The sequence below is a fragment of the Equus quagga genome, chromosome 12, assembly GCF_021613505.1.
Source record: "Equus quagga isolate Etosha38 chromosome 12, UCLA_HA_Equagga_1.0, whole genome shotgun sequence".
NCBI classification, from domain to species: domain Eukaryota; kingdom Metazoa; phylum Chordata; class Mammalia; order Perissodactyla; family Equidae; genus Equus; species Equus quagga.
In genome coordinates, this window is record NC_060278.1 from 108,178,240 (window position 1) to 108,205,938 (window position 27,699).

The 27,699-nt window shown below is 41.3% G+C and overlaps 3 protein-coding genes across 7 annotated transcripts in view; 1 reads left to right on the forward strand and 2 right to left on the reverse strand.

The window, feature by feature from the left end:
• The window catches only part of SYCP2 (synaptonemal complex protein 2), a 78,371-nt gene extending 61,975 nt beyond the window's left edge, over positions 1–16,396 (reverse strand). Inside the window, exons 1-6 of the mRNA XM_046679046.1 lie at positions 16,287–16,396; positions 4,683–4,744; positions 3,559–3,702; positions 2,610–2,738; positions 1,704–1,808; positions 1,380–1,404 (exon numbers count right to left, since the gene is read on the reverse strand). Coding sequence (XP_046535002.1) covers positions 1,380–1,404; positions 1,704–1,808; positions 2,610–2,738; positions 3,559–3,702; positions 4,683–4,706 — 427 coding nt within the window. The 5' untranslated portion in view covers positions 4,707–4,744; positions 16,287–16,396. The remainder of the gene's footprint in view (positions 1–1,379; positions 1,405–1,703; positions 1,809–2,609; positions 2,739–3,558; positions 3,703–4,682; positions 4,745–16,286) is intronic.
• On the reverse strand, positions 12,764–15,913 carry PPP1R3D (protein phosphatase 1 regulatory subunit 3D). Its single transcript, XM_046679045.1, has one exon. The coding sequence runs from the start codon at positions 15,901–15,903 to the stop codon at positions 15,004–15,006; it is 900 nt and encodes a 299-aa protein (XP_046535001.1). The 5' UTR covers positions 15,904–15,913; the 3' UTR covers positions 12,764–15,003.
• On the forward strand, positions 16,393–27,397 carry FAM217B (family with sequence similarity 217 member B). 5 transcript variants are annotated; one of them, XM_046679042.1, is made up of 4 exons: positions 16,393–16,529; positions 18,388–18,504; positions 18,603–18,689; positions 20,153–24,614. In XM_046679042.1, exons 3-4 carry the CDS (start codon positions 18,622–18,624, stop codon positions 21,300–21,302), a joined length of 1,218 nt encoding a protein of 405 aa, XP_046534998.1. In that variant the 5' UTR covers positions 16,393–16,529; positions 18,388–18,504; positions 18,603–18,621; the 3' UTR covers positions 21,303–24,614. The 5 variants fall into 5 exon arrangements, 4 of the variants coding, with proteins under 4 accessions (XP_046534998.1, XP_046534999.1, XP_046534997.1 ...); XM_046679043.1 differs by having other exon boundaries at positions 18,607–18,689; XM_046679041.1 differs by having other exon boundaries at positions 18,388–18,499.
• The last annotated feature ends 302 nt before the right edge of the window (positions 27,398–27,699 follow it).

Sequence of the window (27,699 nt, forward strand, 5' to 3'; positions counted from 1 at the left end):
GGGCAGTGGGCATAGGGGTAAAGGGGCACATATATATGGTGACTGACAAAAAATGATGTACAACTGAAATTTTACAATGTTATAAACTATTATGACCTCAATAAAATAATAATTTTAAAAAACCCTTTTGGCTTTGAAGGCAAAGCCTTATAAACAATTCTTCAGCCTCAGTTACCAATCCTAGGTAATTCTTCCTCAACCAACACAGAGATAAAATAAATTAGATTGATTTCTTGGCACAAGATACTAGCTAGCCACAAGTGAAAAGATGAGTTGGAAAGTGTTCTACCTTCTCAGTGTACGACTAAAAATTTTATTCCATTAACTTAAGGGTTGGCAAAGTATGGCCCACAAACCAAATCTGACCTACTCCCAATTTTTGTAAGGCTGTATTATTCATCATCAGGTACTCTGTGGAAATATTTGAATCTATCATGTTCTATTGAACCAGAAGTGTCAAGGTGAATTTCATTCATTCTCAGGAATTTAGCCACCATCGGTTACCACTGAATGGCTTTGGTAATTAGCTTGAGCTGCAGAGCTGATAATCTTTCTTAAGGAATTCAATCCAAAATTACAAGGCAAAATAGTGCTTATATCAGAAACATACTTCAGTTGAGTCATTTTGATGAAACTGAGTATATATTTTTTTCCAAGCTCCAACTACAGGTCCAGCCAAATTTTTGGACATTGATCTAAGTGCAAAGGAAATTTCCATATTTCAAAATCTATTTTACTGTGCAACTGAGGAGCTTCCATTTAACTTTCAATTGAAAGTGATTAATCTGCAATGCAATAACAGTCTAAAAGGCAAATATTAAGAAGCTAATATAATTCTATAATTGCTTTCCAAGTGATGAATATGCTCAATTAAAAATCATGCTCATGAATTGATATCAGTATTTGGCATTATCTGCATGAAAAGGTATTTTTTAATGCAATATACATAAAATCTCATTACAGATAACCATGAACAAATGAACATTTGCAATCAATTTTGATAACAGCAACCATTAACTTTGAACCTTAATTAAGTGAAATGCCACCCCCTTAAAAAAGAGTGCTACTCTCCTCATTAGTAGCTCTGTATTACAAAAACATTGTACTCAAATATTATATCTTGAATTGTATCAATAAAACATCTGTGGAAATTTGTTTTCTTTTTTGTTATCTAAGTACCTACATAATATCCTCAATTTTTTTTCTTGGCTCACAAAGCCTAAAATATTTACTACCTTGTCCTTTACTGAAAAAATTAATCAATTCCTGAATTAGATAATAAATTACTCATATTTGGACAATACTATGAAAACTGCAAAATTATTCTAACACTCTAACAGCAAGTTATTGTTCCAATAGAAATAAAATGTTTACTATACCTTCATCATTGATGTCATGTATGGCCTGAAAAGAAAGTGAATATCTGATTTATAATTTACTCTCTTACATTATAAACCATTACAAATAGTATTAAAATAACAGATTACATTTAAACTCACCATATAATTATTTAACTTTTACTTATTAACTAATTATTTAATTATAATAATCAGGATAAATGCTTTATACAATCTGAATAGACTAATTCAACCAAGTCACTAACCAATCTATTAGTGACTTTTAGACTCAGGGCATATACAATACAAATTGCTTTTTAAATAAACACATGCTTTACAGTATCAGTTAACAAATGTGAGTTTTACCATCAAAAGATCAAATAAGTCTTCCAGCATATTTATGACAGCTTCATCTGTTGAATTTCCTTGACTCAGAATAATTTCCTTGGACTTTTCAAACCAAGAAACCATGTAAAAAAAAAACAAATGTATACATTAGTTGCTTTGAATTAAATTTTAATAATTTTAAGAATGTTTTTATCTATCTTTGTATTAACAGTAAACCTAGGAATAAAGAAACACCAAAGATAAAAATTCCAGTATTGTATCAAAATGAGTTTATGCTTTTAAACATCTTCATTGTTTTTGTTTTTTGGTAACTCACTATATTTTCCCACTGTTTAGATGGGAATGGATGAAGTTAATCCTAACTCCAGGTAGAAGACATTTATTTCCCCCTTCAAATTCCTACTTCAGATATATTCATATAATAGGTGAAAATAAATTATCATCACAAGTTAGATTATTCTGACACTGTTACTATTTGAGAAGTTTTGGTATTATTTTACCTGAATTAATTCAGATATTTGGGTGCATACTATGTCCCAGGTACTGTTCTCAATGCTGGGCATACAATAATGAACCAAAACAGACAAAAATCATAATCCTACATTCTAGCATGAGAGATCGACAATAAACAATATAAAAAAAAAGTTAAATAGTGATTAAGATGAACTAAAGAGAAAATAAACCGAGTAAAGTTCTTAAGAGTCTTGTGACCTTAAATTCACATGATTATCAAGGAGCCTGTATACAGAGTTTCCTTGTGATCTTTATCTTTGTATCATATACCACAGTTTATAAAAATATTTACTTTATCTTAAAGTTTTACATAAAGTTCACATTATTTATTTTTCGATAATTTTCAATAATAGAAAGTATACCTTTAATCATATTTCCCTCACATGAATATGTTACATATTCTATACTTATCTTTTGGACTAGTCCTTGTTTTAGCATAGCCAGAAGTCCAGCTTGCCCCAAAATACTGATATTTTTGCCACATCTTCCAATAGAAACCAAAATGATTGAAACCGTTTGGATATTCCTCTTATTAAGCTCCTGAAATGAAAAGTATACATTTAAACATCTCTAAACACAATAATATGAAACTGGCATTGTGCTAGGAGTTTTTAATCCTCACAAACCCTGAAAGTCAACCGTTATCATAACCTCCATACTGCAAAGGACAGAAGTGTGGTTTTAAAAAAAGCAGCTTGCCTAAAGCCACTCAGCCAGTGAATGACAAACTCAGCACAAAAGTGGAGACCTGTATAAATTCAAGAAACTTTAGACTATGATATAATTAATCCATTACCTTCCATTCTAAAAAGCTCCATGTATTTAACTAACAATTACAAGAAATTTTTACTCAATCTTTTAGATTCATAACAAATCTCAGATACTGAGAGAGACTGTCAATAATCACTTTTTCACATGTATAAAAATGCCTTACATATGATAAATCAAGTCCAAGGTTTTGCATGATTTTTATTTGTTTGTTTTACTTTTACAAGCATCAAGCATTATCTATTTCACATAAAGAATATGCTGATAGGCTTTTTAAAAATAGATCAAGTTGTTTAAAGTTCAAACAGGTAAACTATTTTTCCCCAGTTCAGGTAAACAGTGAATAATGGCAAGACTTTGTAAACACAGCTTTTTATATCTTTTATTCAGAAAACAACAGCTCAACATGTTATGTGGGATTCCTCAAATAAAAAAAAAAATTAGCAAGTAGTGAGATAAGCATTTATTTATATAATTATAGGCAAGCTTGCCAAAGCCTTTTTATTCATTTCTTTCAATGGAATACTTCTTGCTAGAAAGTAGAATGCTATCTAATAATTTTAACAATCATTCAACAAAAATGAATATTTACCCTGCATATAAGGTCATCCAACTTGTGGAAAAACTGTTTACTGCACTTAATCTTCACATCTTCACAAATATCAATTTGTAAAAGTGTTTTCAAAGGTTTGAAATCATTTTTTCTTAAAGCATCATCAATGTATTTTTCCAGCTGCTAGAGAAATATAGTTAATGGCACAAATTTTGAACTAAAATCAAAATTAGTCACCTTATGCATCCTAGTAATTTGAGAATTGTTTTCACATGAAAATTCTCAAGAGTTTATAAAATATCAACTCACTTATTAAATAAATCTTCCCACTATTAAATTTGGAGTAATGGAATTAGAGATTAAATTTCCACGATAATAACAAGACTCTACATAGGAAAACCATATTTTACTAATTTTCCTCTTCATATCTTTTATTGGAAAGGCATCATTATGTCAAAATCAACAAAAATCTGTTAATGAAAGAAGTAAAATCAACTTTATAGTAACTAATACTTAACACCATGGATAAAACCCTAACATATCTGACTATGAACTTCTTAATGAGGTTTAAATAGTTTAAAAAACCCAAGAAAACATAAACATGGGTAAAAGCACTTTTTAGAAACTATACCAACCAATATAACTTAAGCATTACATATATATATAATTTATTATTTATTATATTATACATTTATAACCTTTACAAAATATGCCATCCCCGCTATTAAACTACATCATTAACAAGGAATTTTCATACTGCAATCCAATCACAGACTTGGTGGTAAACTGTATACATGTTAAATAGATATATTAAAACTTATTCTTTACCTAAATGTAAGTATCTTACAATTTTAAACCTTGATATAAAAACATCCAGGCATAACTTATATACTAATTACTGCATAATTCTTTTCAATGTAAAAAGCATATATAAATAATCAGTATCTGTAATACTTTATAAATATTCTTAATACAACTTTTGAAAACAAATCTATTGAAAAAAATGAAAGAGAAACATTATTTTTTAAATTATTCTACTCTTGACCATTTCATAAAAACAAGTAAGCTTTGTCTTTCTTAAAAATATGGCACTTAATACATATAAATAAACAAAAAGTTACTTTAGGAATTAAAATACTTCCTTTTGGTCTAGGATTACATACCTGGAGATCTGGTCTTATTGGCATTTTGACTTAGTTTTAAAACAGTAGGACAAAACAAACACCTATAAAAGAAAACAGATACTTTCTGTATCTTACCATTGTTCTATATGTTTAAGTTTAAAAATCTTACACATAAATCAGCATTGTTGCTTATACCAAAGGCAATAAATATTGCTTCTTCAAGTTCCTCACTGTTTACGAAACTACCCATTTGAATCTGGCCAAAGAAGTTCTGGAGGAAAGTGTGAAGATCATTTACTCAAGCCTTCCCTTTTTTATAGATTATTTAAATAAATGTCAGAAGTCCTGCCAAAAGGTCACAAAACTAGTTAATGAAAGAATACAAACCTGGACCTCCCTCACCAGATTCCTGCTATATTTGTTCCAACTTTGGGAACACAAAGAAAGCTAATCTTGTATTAAGATCTAAAGGAAATTCGGGCTAATAATATTTAAGAAGGGAAGAATATGTAAGCATATCATCAAAAACACGATATATGAGTACTACAAATATGCAATGAAAGGAGTGAGGAAAAGATAACCTAAGCACATTTTTCCTTCAGAGGAGAATGGAAACAGGAAAGAATAGCGGTACATTAAGCACCACCTACAATCTGAACAAAGCATCTAACACTTCCAAATACAATCTGGAGGTTAGCTCTATAAAGGAAAAGAAATAATATCATCTTTCCTATACATCATGACTAGTACAATTTAACAAGAATCTGTACTATGAAGACCTTTGTAATGGAATCACCAGGAAATCCAACAAAGAGGCAATTAATTAATTAATCCAAGAGGAATATAGGACTGTGTATCCGTGGGACAATAAGAAGCATTAGTCACAGTGTACTTTCTTGGAGACCTGTCAGTAGAGAAATTTAAGTGCCAATGAGGACATACATGTAAGGTATACAAAAGGGATGAGCAAAAAAATCTCTTGCATTTCCAAAAATTAATTCTAGAGAAAAAAAATCTGATCCCCAGAGAAAGATCTGCTCTATGTGCATAAGAAGCCAAGTCTACAGATGTTTTTGCAGCGTTGTTTGGCAAAATTCAAAAGCACTTAGATGGGAGCTGTGAATGGGAGGGAGGGTGAGGAATGAATAAATAAAATGTGGTACATGACAATTTTGTGAACAGTTAAATAAAATAAACCAGAATTTTAGATATTTGCAGTCAAAGAATTTTAAGTGATTAAAAACACACTGCCAAACGATACACACAGTATGTTCATATATGTGGAAAAAAGAAACTCTGTATATTTATGATTCTGTCTGTAGGTGTATGTAAGTATATACATAATTATGTGGGTACATGGAGAGAGAGAGACATTCACTCATATCACTCAGGACAGTTGGAGTGTTTGTCAGCTCACTGGGGAGGAAGAGTAGGGAGTTACACAGAACTGCAATTGGTTATTTGTCAAAAGCAGACTTTAGTTTTATTTGTAATTTATACTTATATGCCTTTTGAAAAGTACAGTAAATTTTTGCCAAAATGCGTAAGTGGGGTTCAAAACATGAGATCAGTAAATGTGGGTTTGTGTTATTGTGAGAGGAATGAAACAACAAAGGCCAGCCCTTGCAGTTAAGCAGCTAGGAGTCCAGCTACTTCATCCAAATCTATCCAGCCCCAGATGGGGTTGTGCTTTTGCCCCATCAGGTTGTGTCTGCCCTGGCTTAAATAATAAAAGGGTGATTCTAGGTCTGTGGCTAGCTGGGAATTGCAGTACACCAGCAATGATTACAGGATCTCTAGATAGCTGGTAGTCATTTCATCATTTTAACTGACTCAGAGAGATTTGACCCAGAAAATATTGGAAATGCAGAGACCTATTCTTTGCCTCCCCAACTCCCAAGAAGGGATGTGTCTATTTTCTACTTGGCTTCACTCTTGCTTTCACTCACCTCAAAAGATAGAAATTTAGCCTGGTCCTATTTGAGAATGTTATATCGTACACACACACATGAGCTTGCTTCATAGATATAAAACAGAAAAAAATATAGGAAAAGTATTATCTCAAATATGGAGGTAAGAGATAAGTATTGGAGGTCAGCAACCAACAGGGGGATTAATGAGAAACCGTAATAGGAACAACGTAGGCTAGAGACCCCTGAGCATCCATCATTGCCACTATCATAAGCCTGAAAGCTTAGGGGGGTGGCTTTCTTCAGGAGGGAACATTCCTTGGGATATAAAGACTGGGTTGAGGATATCATCCAGAATATCACAAAGGAATGAAATGATAAAATGTATAGAAGCAAAGCTGAGATATGAAGGAGAGATGCAGATATTCCAATATCTATCCAATAAGAATTCTAGAAACTTAAAAAAATAAAAAAGAACAGTGGGGTGGCAACAGATGAATAACAGCCAAAAACTTCCCTAAAACAAATATAAATATCCAAAAACAGAAAGAGTCCACTGAATCTCAAGGAAGATAAATAAGAAAAAGTACATCTAGGGGCCGACCCACGGCCTAGTGGTTAAGTTCGTGCGCTCTGCTTCGGTGGCCCAGGGTTTCACTGGCTCAAATCCTGAGCACGGTCATGGCACCATTCATCAGGCCATGCTGAGGCAGCACCCCACATAGAACAACCAGAGGCACTCACAACTAGAAATATACAATTAGGTACTGGGAGGCTTTGGGGAGAAGAAGGAGGAGAAAAAAAAAAAAAGATTGGCAACAGATGTTAGCTCAGGTGCCAATCTTCTAAAAAAAAAAAAGAAAAAGTACATTTAGACACCTTGTGAGGACATTTCTGAATGAAAATAAAAGGGAAAATCTTAAGTCACCAAAGCAAAAACAAATAAAAGCATACAAAAGAATCAACATATAATAGATACTCTGATCTCACAATGCAATAAATGTAGAAATCAGCTACAAAGGTAGCTTCGAACTTCCTATATATTCGGAAACTAAAATATGTACATTTGAATAGTCCATGGAATAGAAAAAGATGGAAATGACAAAATATTTAAGTGAATTAGAAAATGTGTACATATAAAAATCTATAGGACACAATCAAAACAATACTTAAAAGTGCAATTCAGGGCCTGTCCCCCTGGTTAGGTTCATGCTTAATCACTCTGGGCTCTGCTTTGGCAGCCCAGGGTTTCGCCAGTTCGGATCCTGGAAGCAGACCTAGCACTGCTCATCAGGCCGTGCTTAGGAGGCGTCCCACATAGCACAACTAGAAGGTCCCACAACTAGAATATACAACTATGTACTGGGGGGCTTTGGGGAGAAGGAAAAAAAGGAAGACTGGCAGCAGATGTTAGCTCAGGGCCAATCTTTAAAAAAAAAATGCTTTACATTTAAAAAAAGGTCAATTCATAGACTTGGATGAAATTTATTAAAAGGTGAGAACAGCAGAACTAGCCAGAAGAAACCGACCCATAGGACCTCCAGATGGTAGAGTTATTAGAGCAAATGCTTTCAAGTAACTATGAGTACTGTGTACATAAAGATTATAAAACAAAGCTGAGATTTTTGGCAGAGAACTGGAAACTGGGGTCGGGAGTAAGGAAGGCCACAGAAAATCTGAAAGAGAACCAAATAATTCCAGAAACAAAAATAGTCAATAATAAAATTAAGAATAAATGAATGGGTTTAAAAGCAGATTAGATAGATGAAGTGAAAATTAGAGAAACAGGAGGTATATCAGAATGGTACTGGGAAAATCGACTCATTATACAGAAAAAAGTAAAATTAGACCTCTATCTCCTGTCATTCACAAAAATAAACTCTAGATGAATTAACTAATATAAATGTTTAAAAACTATTAGAAGGAAATACAGGAGGATATCTCTATGACTTTGCAATACAGAAGGATTTAAGACATAAAAGCACAAAGGCATAAAAATAGATATGAATTTTTTGTACATGATCATCTCTCTCTCTTACATGCACACACATAATTTTATTGAGCACATGAGAATCTGTTCACTCACAATCCAGTACTCAATACTGATGCAGCAAATCCTATAACCATGAACACATTCACTCTCATAACTCACACCCTTCAGACCCCAGAGAAACACTTTCCTTGCCTATGTTTTTGAAAGGAGACTGCAGTTAATTATGCTCGTCTGTTTATTTTGTATATGTTAGAAATCTTCCACACACACAAAAAGTTTAAAGAATTCAGGGGAAGGCTGAAACAATGCAGAGAAGGTTGTAAGTCTGCTGATACAGACATTTTGGTTCTGCTTCAGAATAAAGGCAGAATTTGAGCAACCTAAGTGCTCAGGTAAGGGAAATGACATTAACTGTCAAATCCTTCCTCTAGCAGAGCAAGAATACAGTAGATTCTTGCATAATGAAGAATTGCTTCCTAATAGTGCTACCTGTCCATTTTCTTGCTTCTCTTTGTATTCCAAGTTGTGGATCTGGAAGTACTAGCAACTTAGTGCACAGTATTTGCAACAGTTGCACATGGTGACTGAGGAACATTTTGGAGTTCTAATCAACACACATTATTCTTTAATTTGTACATACGTAAATCTAGACATAAACTGCATAACATTAAATGGACTCTTCACAATGGCAGTTAGATGGCAAGCAAACACTAGAATGGTGACTTAAGTTTATTTTTATAAAAATATTTAATAAGAGTTAATTATTCAGAAATAATTTATGTTATTAAAAGTTCTTATTTAAGATTAATTTTCATTAATATTTGTATTTTACTTTAATTTTAAGAGAAATTTGACATTTCAGAAAATTTTATAGGAAAAATTACTTTTTAAACTTATTTCATGTTTTGATGAATATATACTCAAGTTAGTATATTTGGAATACACATTTCAATCCTTAAATCATATTTCAATAGAACACAAAATAAGTAAAAGTCTCGATTATAATGTATTTACAGATTTTGCTAAAATGAAAAAATTTATGGGATATATACTAATTTATAAATTACACAGGTTATTTCATTACTTATCCAAAATTCACCAGTCTGTCAGCAAATATCCATAAAAAACGCATTCAGCTATCTTTGATAATTCGCCAACACTCAGTCATAAAAATAACAGCCTTACACATATTTTTCCATTCTGTTGGAATGAAGGTGTACTTGTGAAATTGAAGACTAGATCATTTTATCTCACAACTTGAAAACCTGACCGACAGGTTTAAATACCGACATTACATCGCGGGGGCCTCCAGCTGCACCCGCCCCCGGGGCCAGCACCCGCTGGGGCAGCCTGCCTGCCACACGGCGCCCTTCTGCCTTCACTACCACAACAGTCCGAATTCGAATTTAAGCGTCATTCACCAAGCACGTGAGACAGAGACTCAAGACGGACTCGCCGCCAAGAGGCAGCCGCGCTAAGGAGACGGTTTCCTCCCAGCCCGCTTTCGTGCACGAAGTCAGCCAAGGCCAAGGCAAGGCAGCATCTCCGCAGGCCGACTCTCACACAGGGAAGTCGCTGGTTCAGTCCGGGGCCGCCCCCTCCCTCCCTCCCTCCCGAGGCGGAGTGCATCCCGGCTTCCAGAGAGCGCGGGTCCGGCCCCCCATCCGCTCAACCAGCCACACCTCCCGACCGACCGCCCCGAGCGCGTGTGCGCGTCCACGCCGCCCGCCGGCCCGGGAAGGCAGCGCCGAAGAGGCCTTCCCACAGCGCGCGGCTGCGTCCGCCCAGGCGCCCCGAGCCCGGCGAAGAAAGCCGTCCACGCGGGCAGACAAAGGATGGCGGCTCGAAAGCACCCGCCGCCCTGACAGACGCGGCGGGCACACAGCCCTCCCCGAGGGGACGGACGCGGGAGGCAGGAACCCGCCCCGCCCCGACAGCGAACGCCGCCCTGTCCCCACACGCGCGCCGTCCTCTCACGACGCGGGGCAGTGGACGGCGGGGACAGGCCCGGGAGAGGGGTCCGTGCGCACCGCAGCCCTCCCCACGGCGGGAGAGCCCGGCGGCGGGCCCGGACGCCGAGCCCCCTCCCCGCGCGGCGCACCGCGTCCAGGCCTGAGCAGGAGGGCGCGGGGGCGGCCGGCGGGCAGCTCCCGCCCGGCTCCGAGACGCCGCCCTGGCCCGCCGGCCCCTCACCTGCCGCCCGCGCCCCGCCCTGGCCGGCGTCTCCCGTACGGCCGGCCGCGCCGTCCGCCGCCCCCGGCCCCACAGCCCCTCGCCCCGCGATCGGCGCGAGGCCCGCACGGCCCGGCCCGAATCCGCCCCCGCCGGCCCCGGCGCTGCCGCCCGGCCGTTTCCACAACGGCTCAGCCTCAACCGTCGGTAGGCAGACCGCCCCCCGCCCCCGGAGGCCTGCCCGACGCCGCCGCCTCCGTCCGCGCGCCCAGCCGTCAGGAAGCCCGCCCGGTGGCGCCGGCTCAACCTGCCGCCTGGAGGAGCCTCCGCGGCCAGCCCCGGGAGCCGTCGCCGCCGCCTGGTCTCCAAGCCTCAGCGACCGCCGCCGCGCCTCAGGAGGCCAACGGAAGGCGGGAAGCGCGCGGCCAATCGGCGCCGGGTGCTGTCCCCGCCGCGTCCAATCAGCGCCGCCGGCGGCCAGGCCCCGCCCCTCGCACCCGGTGCCGGTGCCACCCGAGGCCGGAGCCAGGGGCGCCGCGGTGGGCGCGGCTCGGGCCTCAGGTAAGCGGGCTCCCGCTGCGACCCGACCCCGACCCCGGAGCTCGTCCGGGTGGAGGCCCCGCCGCGCAGCAGCCGGGCGTCCCTGCCCTGCTTTCCCCTGCCTGGCCTTCCCCCGGTGCAGGCGCGCCGGAGGGACCCCGGCTTGCCGAGTGCTCGAAGGACGCGAGTCGGAAGGGCCGGAGGGCGCCGGCGGGCCCGGAGGAGACCCCCGTGTTTCCCACAACCACCCGGGAGGGCTGGACGGGGCTGCACAGACACGGGGACGCCAGCCGAACCTGCGAGGACACGAGGGTCCGATTCCTCTGAGAGAGTCCCGCCGCTGCGCCCACGCCCCGCCCCCTGCCCCGCCCACTCCCTGGCCCCGCCCCACCAACGGCCACGCCCCGTCACGCCTCAGCCCCAGGCCCAGCGTCCCGGGTTCCTGGAAACAGGTGCTGCCAGCCGCCCGCTGACCCCATTAGCCAGAACCCCAGATCCCCGGGGGACGGCAAGCTGAGGCCATGTAGGCGTGGCACTGAGCACAATCACCAACAATGTATTCCCAGGCTTTTTAGAATGTTTCCATTTAAAGTATCAGTTTAAACGGTAAAAGCGACGGATGCTTGTGTAAAATAGGCGAGCAATTCAGAAATGATACAGCAGACAAGCGCTTCAAAAATTTAAAGTAGTGATTTCCCACCTTGCCACTTTTTAGTAGAGAGAAGAAAAATATTAGAGCCCTTTTTACTGTTTCACGTGTTTGGAACGCATAGGGATTATTTAGTAAACATCAGTAATCCAGCACATGGTGTTAGATGTAAAACCATAAATCAGCATCAAAATTGGGCTTTCAATTAAACCTTAACAAGCACTTATTGGGAACATCCTATCACTTGGCAGCGCGCATGGCATAGGTTTGAATGCTGACTTTGCTGTTTTCCAGCTGTGGGACTTCAGGTGAATTACTTAAACCTCTCTGAGCTTTATTCTCTCAGCTAAGAAAATGGTGATGTTAGCTACCAGGTAGTGTAATTTTCAGAATTAAATGAAGTCAAATACATACAGCACCTAGCAATGTGGGAAAGCAAATAAGAGGGGACACAATAAATATTAATTTCCTTCCCGTGTGCAAGGCTTTTGTACTTGGATGAGGGTCACAATCCTCAGGGAGGCAGACACACACTATTCCATACAGAGGATTCAGTAAGCACTGTAAGAGAAGTAGAATAACTGTCCCATCCCCTGCATTCCCCTAGAGCTTTCTTCATATTTAATACTGACCTGGCAAAAAAGATAATATTTCAGTTTCTCAAAGACATACAGAATTGTGCTGAAGCCAAGGCACCATCATACTTTTTTTTTTTTGGCAAGGCACTAAATTTGACAGTGTTTTAGGAAGGATAAGACTTACGTGTTAAATGATTTAAACAATCAAGATGTTTCTAAAGCCTTGTTTCTGTAATCAGACCACATGAAAAACACACTCCAGCTAACAAGTTGTGCACATGTACTTTAATATTCACTCTTGAGTGAAATCATCTTAAATGACAGACATTAAAATATGTTTGGGGAGACAACCCAACAATTGCACAATCCACTATAAAAGTTTAACATATAAGCAATATAACTGTGTTTTAGGGTCTGGAAGTTCTCCTTATACTGAACTTTATTAACCTGGCAGGTATATTTAAGCTTTTAAATTTTAAAACATTGCTATGTTTTAAAAGGCACATTGAGGTTCTCTTACTATCAAAGATATAACATTTACTTTATATTCCATGACCAGAACCTTTTTGGCAAGTGACTTTCACATGGATTCTAAGATTCTCTACATGCCTTTACACAACAATACACTTGGTGGCTCTAACTCATACACCTGAATACTCTGGACAATTGTCTTGCACTCTGGGCTGGGGCCAGGGCACAGCAGCTGAGGCCCTCACAGGCTTGCTGACCTAATTGGACAGTTTGCTAAACAGCAGGAAATGCAACCAGGCTTCTGTCTCTCTTGCATGCCAATGTAGTGCACAGATCTAATGGTCAAAGGTCGTTCAATTTAACCACAATATTTCTAATCAAAATTCAGTGTTTTCAGATCTAAAAGTACCAAAGAAAGCCATCCCTCTTCTTGGAATTTTAAAAACACAGAAGTTGCAATTATATAAGAAACAAATTGGTTAAATGCATCCTTGCATATTGACTTGACAAATGTCAACAAGCATTCCAAGATTTGGAGTTAATTCATTGGTGACAGCTATCACAAAAGAGATTACACTAGTTTCAACTGTATTCTAACTGAACTTTGCAAGTTGAAGGCCTTGTCCATCTTGGCTGGGTTATCGAACCTCAGCACTAGCACCTGCTGTCAGAGAGACTACCATTCAGCACCTGATTCATCAGCACCTTGCTGGGAGTTTTGTGTCATTGTGGAACTCTGCAGGCACCAATGGCCTTGATGTCTTAGTTGGAGATTTAAAAAAAAAAAAAAAAAACGGAAAGAAAGGCATTTAACATTTTAAAACTGGGAAACAAGTCCAGACAATGTTAGAAACTCTCCTATCTGAAGGCACAAAGAATAAAGTTCGCAGGTGGATGATAAAACCGAGTATATCTAAGTATAATTTAAAATAGTTAAAAGAGTATAAATATTTGTGAATTATTTTTCCTCCAGTGCTCTGGCTGTTGCTGAAAACACCTTCTAGTTCCCCTTGGTAACTTCTGAAAGCTGACTGTTGGAATCTTTTGACACTTATGAAGACATAAAAAGAGTCACTTTAATCATCAAAAAGGTAATTGCAAAGGGCATTGTTGCCTGAAATTCTATAGAGTTGCCAGAAAATTGAAATAACTTAAGGCAGAATTTCTTAAAATGTTCATGTAGTTTCAAACTTAAACAGAAGGGCCTGATAACATGCAGATACATAATTATCAAACATGTACAAGAGAAATACATGAAGTGAGAAGAGAGACTGCAGAGAAGGGGCCAATTTGCTAGTACAAAAGTTTAAAGCTTTTTCCTCTTTCTCAGCTGTTGGTGTAGGAGGCTCACAGCCTAACCAGGGCAGCCTGAAATCCCAGGAATGGTTGTGTGATGACTGATGAGGCATACATTTCTTGCCTATTAATAGTTTCCTACTATTACAAGTCTACAGGCATTGGCAAGCTAATGTGGTCTCAGGTTTTCCTTGTCCCAGGGCAGGAACGCCTCAAGGGATCATGATGGGGGTCATACTATATACTCTGTTGACAGTGGGCACACACGCAAGACTGACTTTTTTTAGCTTATTAAATCCAGAATGTTCCTGAGAAGGCCTCCACTAAAGGTAAAAGGTCCCAGCATCACAATGATAATAAATAACTACGTTTACAGAGACCCAATCAGGACACATGCAAAAGCCACAGGCCTGCCTAGAAGGAGGATGCGCGCCTTTCCAAAAAAAGACCCTGCCTGGGCTTTCTCCAGAGGCGCCAGCACGTCCACGCATCTACCCACCCAGGATCCTCCCCCAGCACATTACACAACTAGGCCTTCTGGCCACCTGAGGCTACTTTTTAGACCAAGTGACACAGACGTTTCAAGAAGACAGGACGGGCCACTGCCAGGGGACCTTGCAGAAGGAAGTGAGATCAGAGGACGTGGGGTGGAGTGTGGGGAACAGCAGCCACTCAGATATGAGAGCCCAGCAAGGAAGTGTCTGCAGGTGCAGCTTAGGAGCAGAGGCACCAGGTTCCCTCTGACGAAGTCTCAGATGAAGTGGATCCAGCTCTCTTCGCACTCCCCGCGCGGCATGTGCAGCGCGTGGTTGCGACAGGTGAGGCTGTAGTCGCGGCCGTTGTTGTTGTCCCAGTACTCGGCGCCGGCCACTCGGTAGCGCAGCGCGAAGTGCACGCGGGAGCCGAGAGCCAGCAGGAAGGGCGGCACTGGGAAGCCAAAAGAGAAGACGTCCTCGGTACCCTCGTCGCCCGCCGGCCCGCGCCACCGCGCCACCGCCTCGTGCGCGCTGCGCCAGCTGGAGAAGGTGTAGCGCACCGCCACCTGCTTCTCGAAGGCCACGTTGCGCACGCGCACCGTACCACTGATGCCCAGGTCCGAGCAGGTGACGCGCTCCAGGCACACAAGCTGCCGCCCCACGCGCTCGCCGAAGTCGGCTGCCTCAATAGGCGGCGGGAAGTCGGGCACGAGGCACTGTAGGTTGAACTCCAAGTCCTGGCTGCTGCAGCACAGATCCGAGTTGATGGCGAGCCGCGACAGCACGTGCAGCGGCACCGACGGGTCGTCGCCCGCGTTGAACACCTTGACCTGCGTCAACTCCAGACCCAGCGCGTCGGCGAAGCGCACTCGGTGCTGCCGGCTGCAGCCCGGCCCGCACGCAGCGCCCGGTGCGCCCGTGGCCTTCTGGCGGCGCTCGAGGGAGCTGGGCAGCGAGCGCGCCCGCCGCAGGATGATGGGCCGCAGGCGGGGCTCGCAGCCTGACGGCGCCGGCAGCGGCGGGGGCGCGCGGCCGGGGCTCCCAGGGGGCCTGCACGGCCGCGGCTCCGGGGCTGCACTGCCGTCCAGGTCCGAGAGGCAGCTGAGGCTCCGCGGGGCGGGCTTCCGGGGCCCCGGGGCGCGGGGTAGGCCCGCTGAGCCCGGCCCTCTGAACATGGCCCAGCCGGCCGTCGGGCAATGGGGCAGCGGAACCGAGGGGCAGCCTCCCGACACCGCGTCCGCTATCTGCGTGTCCCCGGCCGTGCTCAGAAGGCCCCGAGTGTCCCCCGAAACTGCAGCCTACCCGGAACCTTTTGGGCCCGCTGCGCCCTCCCCTAGTCCGCCAACTTGCCCTCGAGTCCTCGCCCTGGTCTTCTGCTTCTTGCACCGTAAAAAGAGCTTTTTTCCAGAGAGATGAGTGCTCTCCCCAGTGGAAGGTTTTCGGGGTCACCCCGGGAGCGCAGGGTGGCGCCTCCTTTTTGCTTCCTTGGATGTTCTTAGGGGAAGGCTGCGTTCCTGGAGCGGCCCCTCCCACCTTCCCGGTCCGCTGCGTTACTTACATGGCTGCAACTTGCCTGGGCGCAACTTCCCGGCGAGCCTCCGCCCCGCCCCTCGTGACGCCGCCCGCGCGCGGGCTCCCGCCGGCCCGAGAGCAGACGGAGAGCCCGGCTGAGCTGCGCGCCGCCGCCGCGCCGCGTCCTCCCGCGCCCCTGCTGCCGCGCGCTGCAGTCCGGCCTCCCCGCCCCGGCGCCGGGAAGGAAGGCCGGCGGCCTCGTCACGTGTCCTCTGCGATCGGGAAACAGGTCTGATCAATTTCTGTCTGCGTCTGCCTGGCCCGTGCGCCTATTGATCATAGCTCTGCGTCTGCACAAACGGAGGACAAGGAAAACGCATGCTGCTGGTCCTGGGTTAATGGGGGCTGGGGGGAGAGGTGGCACAAAAACTGGCCTTTCCAGGGGCTGGTCTCCAGGCTAATTTTAAGCCTCTAGGCTAGTCAGTTCTTTGGACATATACACCGCCTCCTGGACCCTTGGCCAGACTGAGGGAGCCTCGCTGCGTAGAAGGGAAGCGTCTGGTTCACACATTACCCACAATGCTTTGCCGCCCCGGACCGCCTGCCAATTCCCTGAGGGTGGGGAGCGGGCAGAGCTGCTTCTGTCTGTCTCTTGGGGCCAGGCCAGAGAGAAAGATGTGGGAACTAGAGGCAAGACCCTGTAATGAATTATGCAGGTGCCCTTAATAAGCCTCTGGCGCTTGGGAAGCATTTTTGTACCCAGAATCTGACTTTTAGCTTCGTTCCGGTGCAAGCCTGAACCCTCAGGGAAACGGGAGCTGCTCCTGCACATTCTTAGGCGGCTCCAGGCGTTCATCTCTTATTTCACTCGTAACTTTGCGCAGTAAACCCCCGCAGCCTATGGCGTAAAGCTTGCCAGGTGAAATGAAGTGAAAAAGGTGGAAGTGCACTTTCTTGAGAGCAGTTTGGGGCCAGGCATTCTAGAGGGTTCCTTTGTACTGTCCAAAGGGATAAAGCAGAAGGGAAACCAAACTAATGAAAGAGGGTTGGTAAAGAACATTTTCTACATCTAAAATGAAGCCAGCCTGCTGATTATGGTATAATTCATTAATTGTGAGAGCCTTTATGGAATTTTTATTACTATCATATGTAAACTTACTAAAAAGTCATACACACTCATTGTGAAAAATAATACAGCAAAGTTTCAGGAAGAAAATAAAAATCTATAATCCCGCCTCTTTTCCATTTAACCAAGGCAGGGATATTATAGAAGAAAGAAGTATTCACTTTCAAAACCGGGCATTTTTAGTAGTCCACTCAAAATAAGAGGGGACTAGCAGCATTCTGTGGTATGAGTCAACAGTTTCACAAAGAGAGAATGTGATATATATTAATACATTGATAATCTTCTAATGGGTTGATGTGGTAGTGAAGGCAAGAGAATTGAAAGGGAGCTTCCCCAACAAAGTTTACGCCTCCTGAGGACGGGGACATGTGCCCCATCCCTTCCATTTTCTAGGCACTCCTGCAATTATTTGGGAATGAATGAATGAGTGAATGGACATGGGAGCTTTGGAGAAACGCCTAGACTTTTTTTTTTTTTTAAAGATTGGCCCTAAGCTAACATCTATTGCCAGTCTTTCTTTTTTTTCCTTCTTCTCCCCAAAGCCCCCCAGTACATAGTTGTATATTCTAGTTGCAGGTCCTTCTAGTTGAGCTATGTGGGACACCACCTCAGCGGTGCTAGGTCCGAGCCCAGGATCTGAACTGGTGAAACCCTGGGCCGCCAAAGCGGAGTGTGAGAACTTAACCACTGGGCTGGAGAAACACCTAACCTTAATTAGCCTCACAAATTTCCTCATGTTATTTCCCAGGTTTTGTGTGTGTGTGTGTGTGTGTGTGTGTGTGTGTGTGTGTGTAGGGAGAAAGAGAGAGAAGGAATATGCAGCATTTATAGTAGTGTGATTTGTATCCACTGTGAAAATCAAACAAGCAAAAATGATTAAACTGTAAACATAAGGCAATATCCCCCACTAATATTTCAATACTATGCAAATATTTAAAAACACACAAGTGAAAACTAACCCAATGCTAGTGATGGGACCATTCGCAGTCAGTACTTACTGGCAGCGTTCTGTTGCTTCTAGTTCCGGTGGTGAGGAGTCCTTTCCAAATATAAGAGGAATAAAGAAGTCACTTCCCCAGCTGTCATCATCTTCCCACAGATTGAGCAAGAATATTTCAAACACTACAGAAAAGGTGATGTAAGTTTTGAAGGAAAATCTCACTAAGGTTTGTTCTGTTTTTTTGTTTGTTGTGTATGTGTATTCGTGGTATTTATTGCTCCATGTCTGTTTTTTAGACAGCCCACCAAACACTAGATGATGGTCAGCCATGTGATTTTTTTCAAGAAAGGGAATAGGGTGAATGAATCTCATCAGAAAAGCAGGTAAATCGTTTTCACATAATTACTTTATCTTGCAAAATCATATTATCTCAGTTCTCCAGATTGAATATGTGTGGTTGGAAAAAAAATATCTGTGGATGAGAAATATACACTTATATTTTTTATCTAGGAGAATTGAGTGGGCCAAGTGGTATTAAACCACATTTATTAGTTGTTAAAAATTACAGCAGTCATAAATCTGGCACTGTTAGCAGAATCTACAATTTGGGGTAAGCTCCTTAGTCATCTTTCTATGTTAGTTTCCTTTTGTATAAAAAGGATACTGATAATAACCTCTATGGGTGCACGTTGAAGCTACAGGTAAACAGAAGTTTTAATAGTATTAGTTATGAGTTCTAAATAATGGCAGTTCCTTCATCCATTTCTTCATTCAGTTCTTCAACATTTACTGAGCACATGTTATGCTATTGGCAATGATTTAACATTCTCCATATTTATTAATTAAGAGATAACACATTTTCAAATAATTGCTTAGTTATGGTGGAAACCTCTGGACACATGAACCCCTGAGGATTCCAGAAAGCGTGTTTACCCCCCCGTTTCTTTTACCCCACCTGACTTAGTGACCGAGAAGTATTATTCGTCTTAGTAAAATGCTATGTTCTTGGTAAATAAATTGAAAAGAAAATATTTCCAACTCTGATATGAGATTGTGCCTCAGAATAAACTACCCCAGAGAGAGAATCAGTTGTGTACTAGTTGTGTTCTCAGTGTGCACAGCCTGCATTATTCCCACTTACCCGCCCTTCACGAGACAGCATTAACTCTATTTTTTCATTCATATTATGTTAGAAGGCACCATATAATTTTATTTATATCCTTTTAAACAAAGTTTTCCTAAGTCTGTTTCCTATTTGAAAACACTTTAATAAGCTTTCGGTTTAAGGTCCTGGTTGAATGTGCTACACTTTTTTGTATTAAGATTTTAGTCGGCTCAGAACCACCACCAGTGAGTGATTAAGTTCTATGAAACTTGCGTTTTACATCTTATTTACATTTAATTTAAAATAGGGATATGAAAGAAATATGTGGGTTTTACTTGTTAATGTTATTAAACACTGCTCATCATTAACAGAACAGATTGAGAATTCCATCACAGATTTTTCCAAACTAATGTTTTTCAAAGTACACACAAGTGGTCTAAAATTATAATATAAGCACTTTAGGAAAAGTTGTTTTTCTTCATGCTAATATGTGCTATAAAGTAGAATCCATGAATTTACTTTTGGCCCCTGCATTATAAAATGTTTCTTAAATAGAGTGTTATGTGGAAAATTGTTCTGTCATTTGTTCTCTGAGAACTACGTCTTCTGTAAGGAGTTTAGAGGCCTTAATTTTCTAATGTCTAGTAAAAGTACGACTAGGTGGTTCTTTTTCTTGGTTTTCATCATGGCCAGACCAATTTTTGTCATATGTACTAAGAATTGCAGTTTTATTTCTCACAGCAATATGAATGCTGGTCCATCTTGGAATAAAATACAACATTCAAAGAATTCTTCAGGAAAAAGGCGTAGTAAATCCCAAGTCCCTCACGTTCCTTCCCAGCTGAAAGGCAGCCTCGTAGGTGTCTCCGAACCAGCTGAGGATCAACTTAAGGAAAGCATTTCCCCGAAAGGAAAACCAGAAAGGAGTCCGCTCAGTTCCAGGGCTCAGCGGGCCTCAGGGAACAGGCTGTTTCTTGACTTTCAGTCAATGAAAATTATTAAAGAAGATGCTGATGAGGACAGTGCAAGTGATCTCTCTGATTCAGAAAGAATTCCCATTCCTCCTTCTCCCCTCACACCTCCAGATCTTAATCTTCGAGCTGAAGAAATCGATCCAGTTTACTTCGATCTCCACCCAGGTCAGAGCCAGGCAAAGCCTGAATACTATTATCCAGACTTCCTCCCACCCCCTTTTAACTCCTGGGACCTGCGGGACATGGCTGTGCTTCTGAACACAGAGTGCAGAACCGGAGCTGTGCCGCGCATAGGAGGGCTTCTGGGCAAGTATGTTGATAGACTTATCCAGCTCGAGTGGCTGCAGATCCAGACTATACAGAGTGAAAAAGCAAAGGGGGCCAAAGCAAGGCCGCCCACAGCCCTTGGGATGTCAGGGGCTCTGAAAAGCCCCGGGAGAAGCAAGCTCATTGCTAGTGCTCTGTCAAAGCCTCACCAGGAAGGGGCTCCACAGTCAGGTCCTTCACGAAGGAAAGACTTGCGCTGTGAAGAAGTCCACCCGTCGTATTACACGTTTGAGACTCCCCCCAAACCTCCAGAGGTGCTGAGTAGTAGCAGATTGTGTTCTCAGAAGCAAACCTTTGACATGAGGACAGAGGAGAAGAAAAAGAAATCACATAAGAGCACCAAGCTGCAGCATTGGGATTGGTCCTGCAGTGACAGCAGCCCTAAGATTGACAGCAGTGGTAACATGCGAATTCCCAAACAGTCAGTGATGATTCTGGACTCGGTGGACTCTTACAAGGCCTCCAGAACACAAGCACATGCAAATCTTAAGAAAAAGGGAAAAGCAAATAACTGTGGTCATGCCACTGTATCCAGTGAGAAAAAACTCAAAACAAATGGAGTGAAGCAAAACACACATAAATTCAAATAATAACTGAAGTGATGAATTGCAAGGACCTGCAGATACCTGAATGTTAGAGCTCTCCCAAAAGTTACAGTACTGTGAATTTTAAGAAATTTTATGATTCCTGACATTTAAGTAGTTGATTGGTTCTTTAGTCCACCCCAACCCAGCCACACTAGGGTTATTTTCAAAGAAGGATGTCTTTCAGTAAGCCTTTCTTTGTATTGACCGTCTTAAGCAAATGAGAGCCCTTTAGATTAAAATTAACCAAGGTCTGTGCCATGTAAGGAAATAAAATGCAGACTCCAGGGGAGGAGTGAACTGCTGCAGCTGCCAGCTATGTCGAATGGAGCTCCCCATTTTCACTGCACAGAAGTCTATAAAATAGCGCCTACTGTTTGAAATGGTGTGGAATCCTAAATGTTTGAAACCAGCCTCTCAGTGTCCTCCTCATAAACTATTCAAGCAGAAGTTCTGCCCATTTCACCCCGAGGAGAATCTTCAGCTCTTCCTCAAGTTACGGAGCATCTATTTTGAGCAAAGTCATTTATCACTAAGCTGCTTGCTCTTACAAGACAATGGAATCTAGTGTTTTCATACATTTCCCTAACATGGGTTAAAAAAAAAAAAAGAATTTTAAATTTAGAGGTGGTGGTGAAGTCCACTTTTGTGTTCTCTAAACTGAGGTTAAAATAGTGTGCAGACTTTGTCCAGGCGGAAGTCAGTGGGCTTAAGCATGATTGTTACTGTTTGGTGGGAGTAAGAGTGAAATATTTGGCACCCTAGACTTTCTGGCATGTGTGGCTTCTCTGAAGAGGTGCCACAGGAAAACCTTCTTTTAGAGTTTGTAAATGAAGGCCTATAATCAAATGCGAACAGAACCACTTTGAATGTAACAGTTATGACATTACTGATTTGGGAGCTGGATCCTGCTGTCTGTAGTCAAAATAATGCTTATTTTGTTTGAGTTCGCAAGAGCAGGATTTTATAATCTTGCTGGGGGTCTAGGGGAGAGGACATATTTCAATTTGGAGGGGAAAGTGGAATATGAATACAGTTATTGAATGTCTTCTAAACGTCCTTATCTGGTCCTGTGGCTTCCTGGCTCTCCTAAATGCTTCTTATTTAACTGCAGTGAAGTAACATCCACTTGTTCCTATAGTCGTGCTGTGAGATTTCTGTTGATATTAATGTGAACATCTTTAAAACCTTTGGTTGGCTACCTTTTGATATGCAGTATGTTTTAATGACTGTAGCTGATTTTATCCCTTTAGATGAATATTTGATTTTTTACGTACATGTTTCTATTTTTTCACCTTTGGGGCAAATGACAAACTTGGCACTTTTCATTTGAAAATATGTAATAGCTTTCAGACTTTTCAGACAACAATCAATACCATCCAAGGCATTTTTTAAGTTAATGGCATAAGGACAGGATGCATTTATAATTAAAATAATGGGCAACAGTTAAATAAGTCCCATCTTAAAATCTGATTTTAATCATATTAAACAACATATAAAATTTATTATGGTAGTCTTTTTCTTCCAAGACTATATTTCCAAGTTTTTACAGACTCCGTCTTACATTGTTTCTCTCTCACGCTGCCCTACTGGAGAAGGCGTGCTCTTATACTAGGATCTTAAACCTTTTGGATGAACAAAAGATGTACGTCTCATGGGTATTACTTCCATAGTTCTCATTATACTATAACTTTTGTACTCAGTGTATGTATTTTCTTTTGAAAATGCTTTCTCTTTTGCTGCTCTTACTTTTCCCTCCTGTGGTTCCTGAGTGGCCCCCCCACGTGTCCCTCGCCTGAGCTGCTCCTTGTGAGTGCGGATGAGTTAGTCCTTTATACACGGCTGGCACCTCACTCGTGATTTTTTCTCTACTAGGTTTTCATGTAACTCTATGAAGTTTCAGGGCCTATAAACTTCTGTAAGCATGTTATGTACATAAACATTCTCCTGATATTAATCCTAAAGTGTTTACACTGAGTTGCTGCCTTTCCCAATAATGCATCCACGTGGGTGCTCTGGGAGACCTTGAAGGGTGAGGGGGACGTAGCTTACTTTTCCTTGCCTTACGTATGTCTGAGCTGAGGACCATCGTGATTAAGAAACTTAGACGTAACGCCTCAGATGTGACATTTGTTGTTTGCTCTTTGAATTGAAGTTGGTTGCTTAATTTGGGAAATAGTCATAACATCACATAGGTCAGTTTTAAAAGCCTGAAAAAGTGACTTTGCTTGTTTACTTTTCTGCCTCAGGTTGATGGGTTTTTTAACCAATATTAATTGTAATTGGATCAGAGCTCCTAATGAATAGTAGAGGTTCATTAAAGTTCTTAAGCACAATTTTAATTTTATGATTTCTGACACACATATCTAACACATCTTAATGCACTAAATGCTGTAGAGAAGAATCTTGCCATTTTCAAGTAGACAAAATTGGGAAGTTGAGTCATGAACTCATTCAGTTCATCAAGTGTAAGCCATTGAGTGTCCTACTCGTCTAGTGACAGGAGTCCTTGTATTTCTGAGAAGTGCCTCTCATTTCTGGGGAGTTGTTTACTTACATATTGTATTTAAACCAATTAAGACAACCCAAGGTGGAAAAAAAAAGTTTAGAGAATGTAAGGAGAACTACTTCAGGCTTAGAGTAAGTTAGTAGGAAAAGTTGTGAAAACGTACAAAAATGAACTATAAAAATATATCAGTATTAGCTACAATTGTTTGAGTTTAGACTATTTATCAAATCTTTAATGGCTAGACTGACTTAAGATTTGTGACTAACTTGAGTGGGTGGGATTGATGGCCTTTGGCAAAAAGATGGAGGAGAGGACATCATTGATCTTCTGATGGCTAAGAGCTAAAGGAAGATGGTGTGTAGTGGTTCTTAGGCCTATTAGGTTAGATTCCAGAAAGACATAAAAATTTCTATTTTACGTGATTTAAACATTGTTCTTTTCCTCTTTCCTTTATGCTCATTTACTTGAGGAGTTACATAAAAATATAGAACTCTCAGTAGGACTGTATTTCAAGGTAATAGAGAAGCAGTATTGATTATTTATTCATGTACATGTACAGAGCGCCATTCAAAATGGCCTGAAAATATTTGGCATGTCTGCTATTTGCTGTTATAATTATTGTATGCTTGGTTTTGTATATAATAAAACAGAATACATGTAAGTTTTGTGAATCTGGATTTTTCTTTCCTTGAGATCAATTAAACAGTAGAAAAATACTGTCTGGATTTTCCTGGTGTGGTTTTGTTTTGGTTTTGATGCAATTCCCTTTTGAAGTTTGTCTTATTTCTCCCTGCTTATTTAAAAGAACTGCTGAGCAGGAAATTCTGTTCTGGCTCCTTTCTTATTACTAAGCAACTTCCATGACAACATAACTAGATGCATCAGGGAAGCATTGCTGACCGAACCTTTCTTGAGTCCCTCTTACTACCCTCAAGGGTCGTGAGTGGTTAGGGAAGCAGGATGGAAATTCAATAAAGTTAAAGTAACACATTATAGAAGTAACTCACACCTTAGCTGACATTTCCAAAAATGAGTACCGTGTCCTTCAAAGAGGTCATCTGGTTAGGAGATGGCAGCTTTGAGCAGCTACTGCTGCAAATATTCTGGAAGGCCCTTTGTTCCTGTTTCTAAACTCACATCTGACGATGAAGTGCATTCTTTTGAGTCTACCAAATAGTGGCAATTTAAAAAACAATTTGAGGGTATTAAAAAACAAAATGCAACTGAGTAAGTTTTGAAGGTCTTATTGGCTTTATTGAATGATTTATGAATCGGGCAGCATCCAATCTAGCAGACAGAAAGGACCTCTGAGGAGCTGTACTAAATGAAAGACTTTTATAGGCAGAAGGGAGCAGAACAAGGAAGTTATACTAGACAAAAAGGTGGGTTAATATTGCAAAGTTTCTTTCTTCTAAGGGAAGGCAGGGGTCCTATCAGGCAGATTACCTAACTAGTGATGATCCAGCAGATTCCTGATTGACTGGTTTAAGATTCCATTTCTGGGAGAGCTGAAACTGTAATTAAGTCTCGATTTGGTAAAGTGGGGCTTAGCATAAAGCCATTTGGGCCTGTTGTCTTGTTTTTAACAGGGGGAGTTAAAAGTAATTTTTTGGTTGTTTGAAAATTAACCATGTTGGAGGTTTTAAATCATTAGTTTGTACAGAAAATGGTAGGTTATTTTTTGGATGTTGCTATTATACTATCCACGAGGTGGCGACTAAACCTTTTCAGATGGCATTGAATTTGTTTTGTTAGTGCCTTGTAATCAGATGAAATGGTTTTTATTGTAATCAAAAAGAAACGGGAGAGAAAAGGACGATTTGCCTTCAGACACAAAACATGTTCTTTCTTTAGCTTCGCTGCCATCAGAGAATTAAAGGGTCTGTTCGGTGTCGTCAGGTGCTGGGGGTAGCCTCTTCATTCATTGAACACTCTCATTGTTAAAAGATAGACTGAGGTGTATTAAAAATTTTAACTTTATTTGAGCAAAAATCAATTTGAATCGAGCAGTGGCAAACCAGAAGTGGTTAGAAGACTCTGCAAGGCTCTTATAGAGAAGATGCAGAAGCGAGGAGATGATTTGATGGCGCTGGCTTAAGTGGTTGCATTATTTGGGAAAGCCTCCTTGGCTGTTTGTGATTGGTTGCTCTTCTCATCCTTGAGGCATTGATGGGAATTGACTCTGGTTTAGGTTTTGGTTTGCTTACATAGACTACGACCTCATCTAATGGCCTCCTTGTTTAATTACTTTAATGTCATAAAACACTATATCTAGCATAGTATTATGTTCAAGAAAGGAACATACATTGTTAATTTATTAAAATGTACACAGAGACACCTGTTTCAAAAAATACTATTTGCATATCCCTGTCCTCAGCAATTTGATATTTAAGGGATTAACTGTGATAACACTGGAAAATATATATGGAATTTAAAAAATAGGATAGTCATGTATATAATTGTCCTATGTTGAATGACATTTTAGAGAAAACTAATGATGCATATTTAACTTTAGATTACATCCAGCAAGCACAGTCATATGCCTTGCTACTCAAATCGTGAGCCCTGCCTCAGACCTATTGAATGTGAAGGAGTTCAGAACAATCTGCCCCAAAATATGCCACTCTGGCATATTGACTATTTTGGGTTAAAGGCACTTGAAAAACAGCACTTGAAATACACGAAAAACACTTAACTTTCTTCTTTTTCTTTAAAGGAGGAGATGAAATTCTTATATGAAAGATGTCTTCCCTAGACCAGAAGGAAAGTAACGTTCTTATCATCAAGGAGGAGAAGTTGAGACCGAGAGCATTCTCTACAAGTTTTATTGGTTAAAATAACTGTCTTCCTCAGGCCTCCCTACATAGTTCACCTTTCCACAATTGCTTCTCTTTGTTCAACCTCATACAAAAGCAAGTAGGCTTCCCCATTCCACTGGGTCTTCAGTCCTTATGAAGGCTCCTGGGTCACGTAAAACTTGTATTCAATACATTGGTATGCTTTTCTCCTGTTGATGTCTTATGTCAATTTAATTCGCAGGCTCAGCCAAAAAGAACCCTAACAGAGTGAGGTAAAAATTTGCCTCCTCTACAGGATTAGTCTGCATTTTAACTAGATCCTTGTCAGTTAATGTTTGAGAAACCTGCTTTTACAGCACTTAAAAGTCTCAAGTTTGAACTGACTGCTTTGACAGTATTTCACTGGCTAGGCCGCTCTCCTCTCCACGCTTTGGCCACTAACAGTCTTTTGCTGATCTCTGTCTGCTTTCTCCAGGGCTTAAAGGCACTTGGCTGGCTCTTTGCCTCAAGAAGAGGTCACTAAAATAAGTGATTTATGGCCACTGTAATCTGTGCTACAAGTAAGTGCTGAGGAGTGAGGTTTCTTAGGACACGTGCGCTATGAACACATTTTTCTTACATTCATAATCTTCTATTTTAACCTCCAGGTATGGAAAACTCCTTCTGCCTTCAGCTGACCTTTTCACTCATGCCATCATTTTGGCCAGGTTTAGAAGGGTCACCACTACCGGTCACCAAGCTTTTCCTTAAACTCTCTCTCAAGACGTCTGCCTTAATAAAGAAGGAGAAAGAAATGGAAGGCTTTGCTTTTTTCCTATGTTGTCCAGTTTTTCTAAATACTGCAATGAAATGCTTTTTACTTATAAATCTTACACAATAGTGAAATGAATGATCTGCCAAGTTTAATTGAAGATATTCTAATTAAAAAAAGTATGTATTTTCACCTCTACAGGGTGGTTTTGATGTGGGAAGATAAACTAAAGAGACTCAAATCTTTCTCTCCTTCTCCTTCACTAAAAAAAGCCTAAAAACATTTATTTACATAAATGACTGAAGAAAATCTTGGTAATTCTACTATCAATATTATTAGTATTAG

Coding starts and splice junctions, on each gene's coding strand:
- PPP1R3D (XM_046679045.1), bottom strand. CDS start 15,903: ATGTTCAGAGGGCCGGGCTCAGCGGGCCTACCCCGCGCCCCGGGGCCC.
- FAM217B (XM_046679042.1), top strand. CDS start 18,622: ATGATGGTCAGCCATGTGATTTTTTTCAAGAAAGGGAATAGGGTGAAT. Junction 18,690..20,152: donor GAATCTCATCAGAAAAGCAG/GTAAATCGTTTT, acceptor TATTTCTCACAG/CAATATGAATGCTGGTCCAT.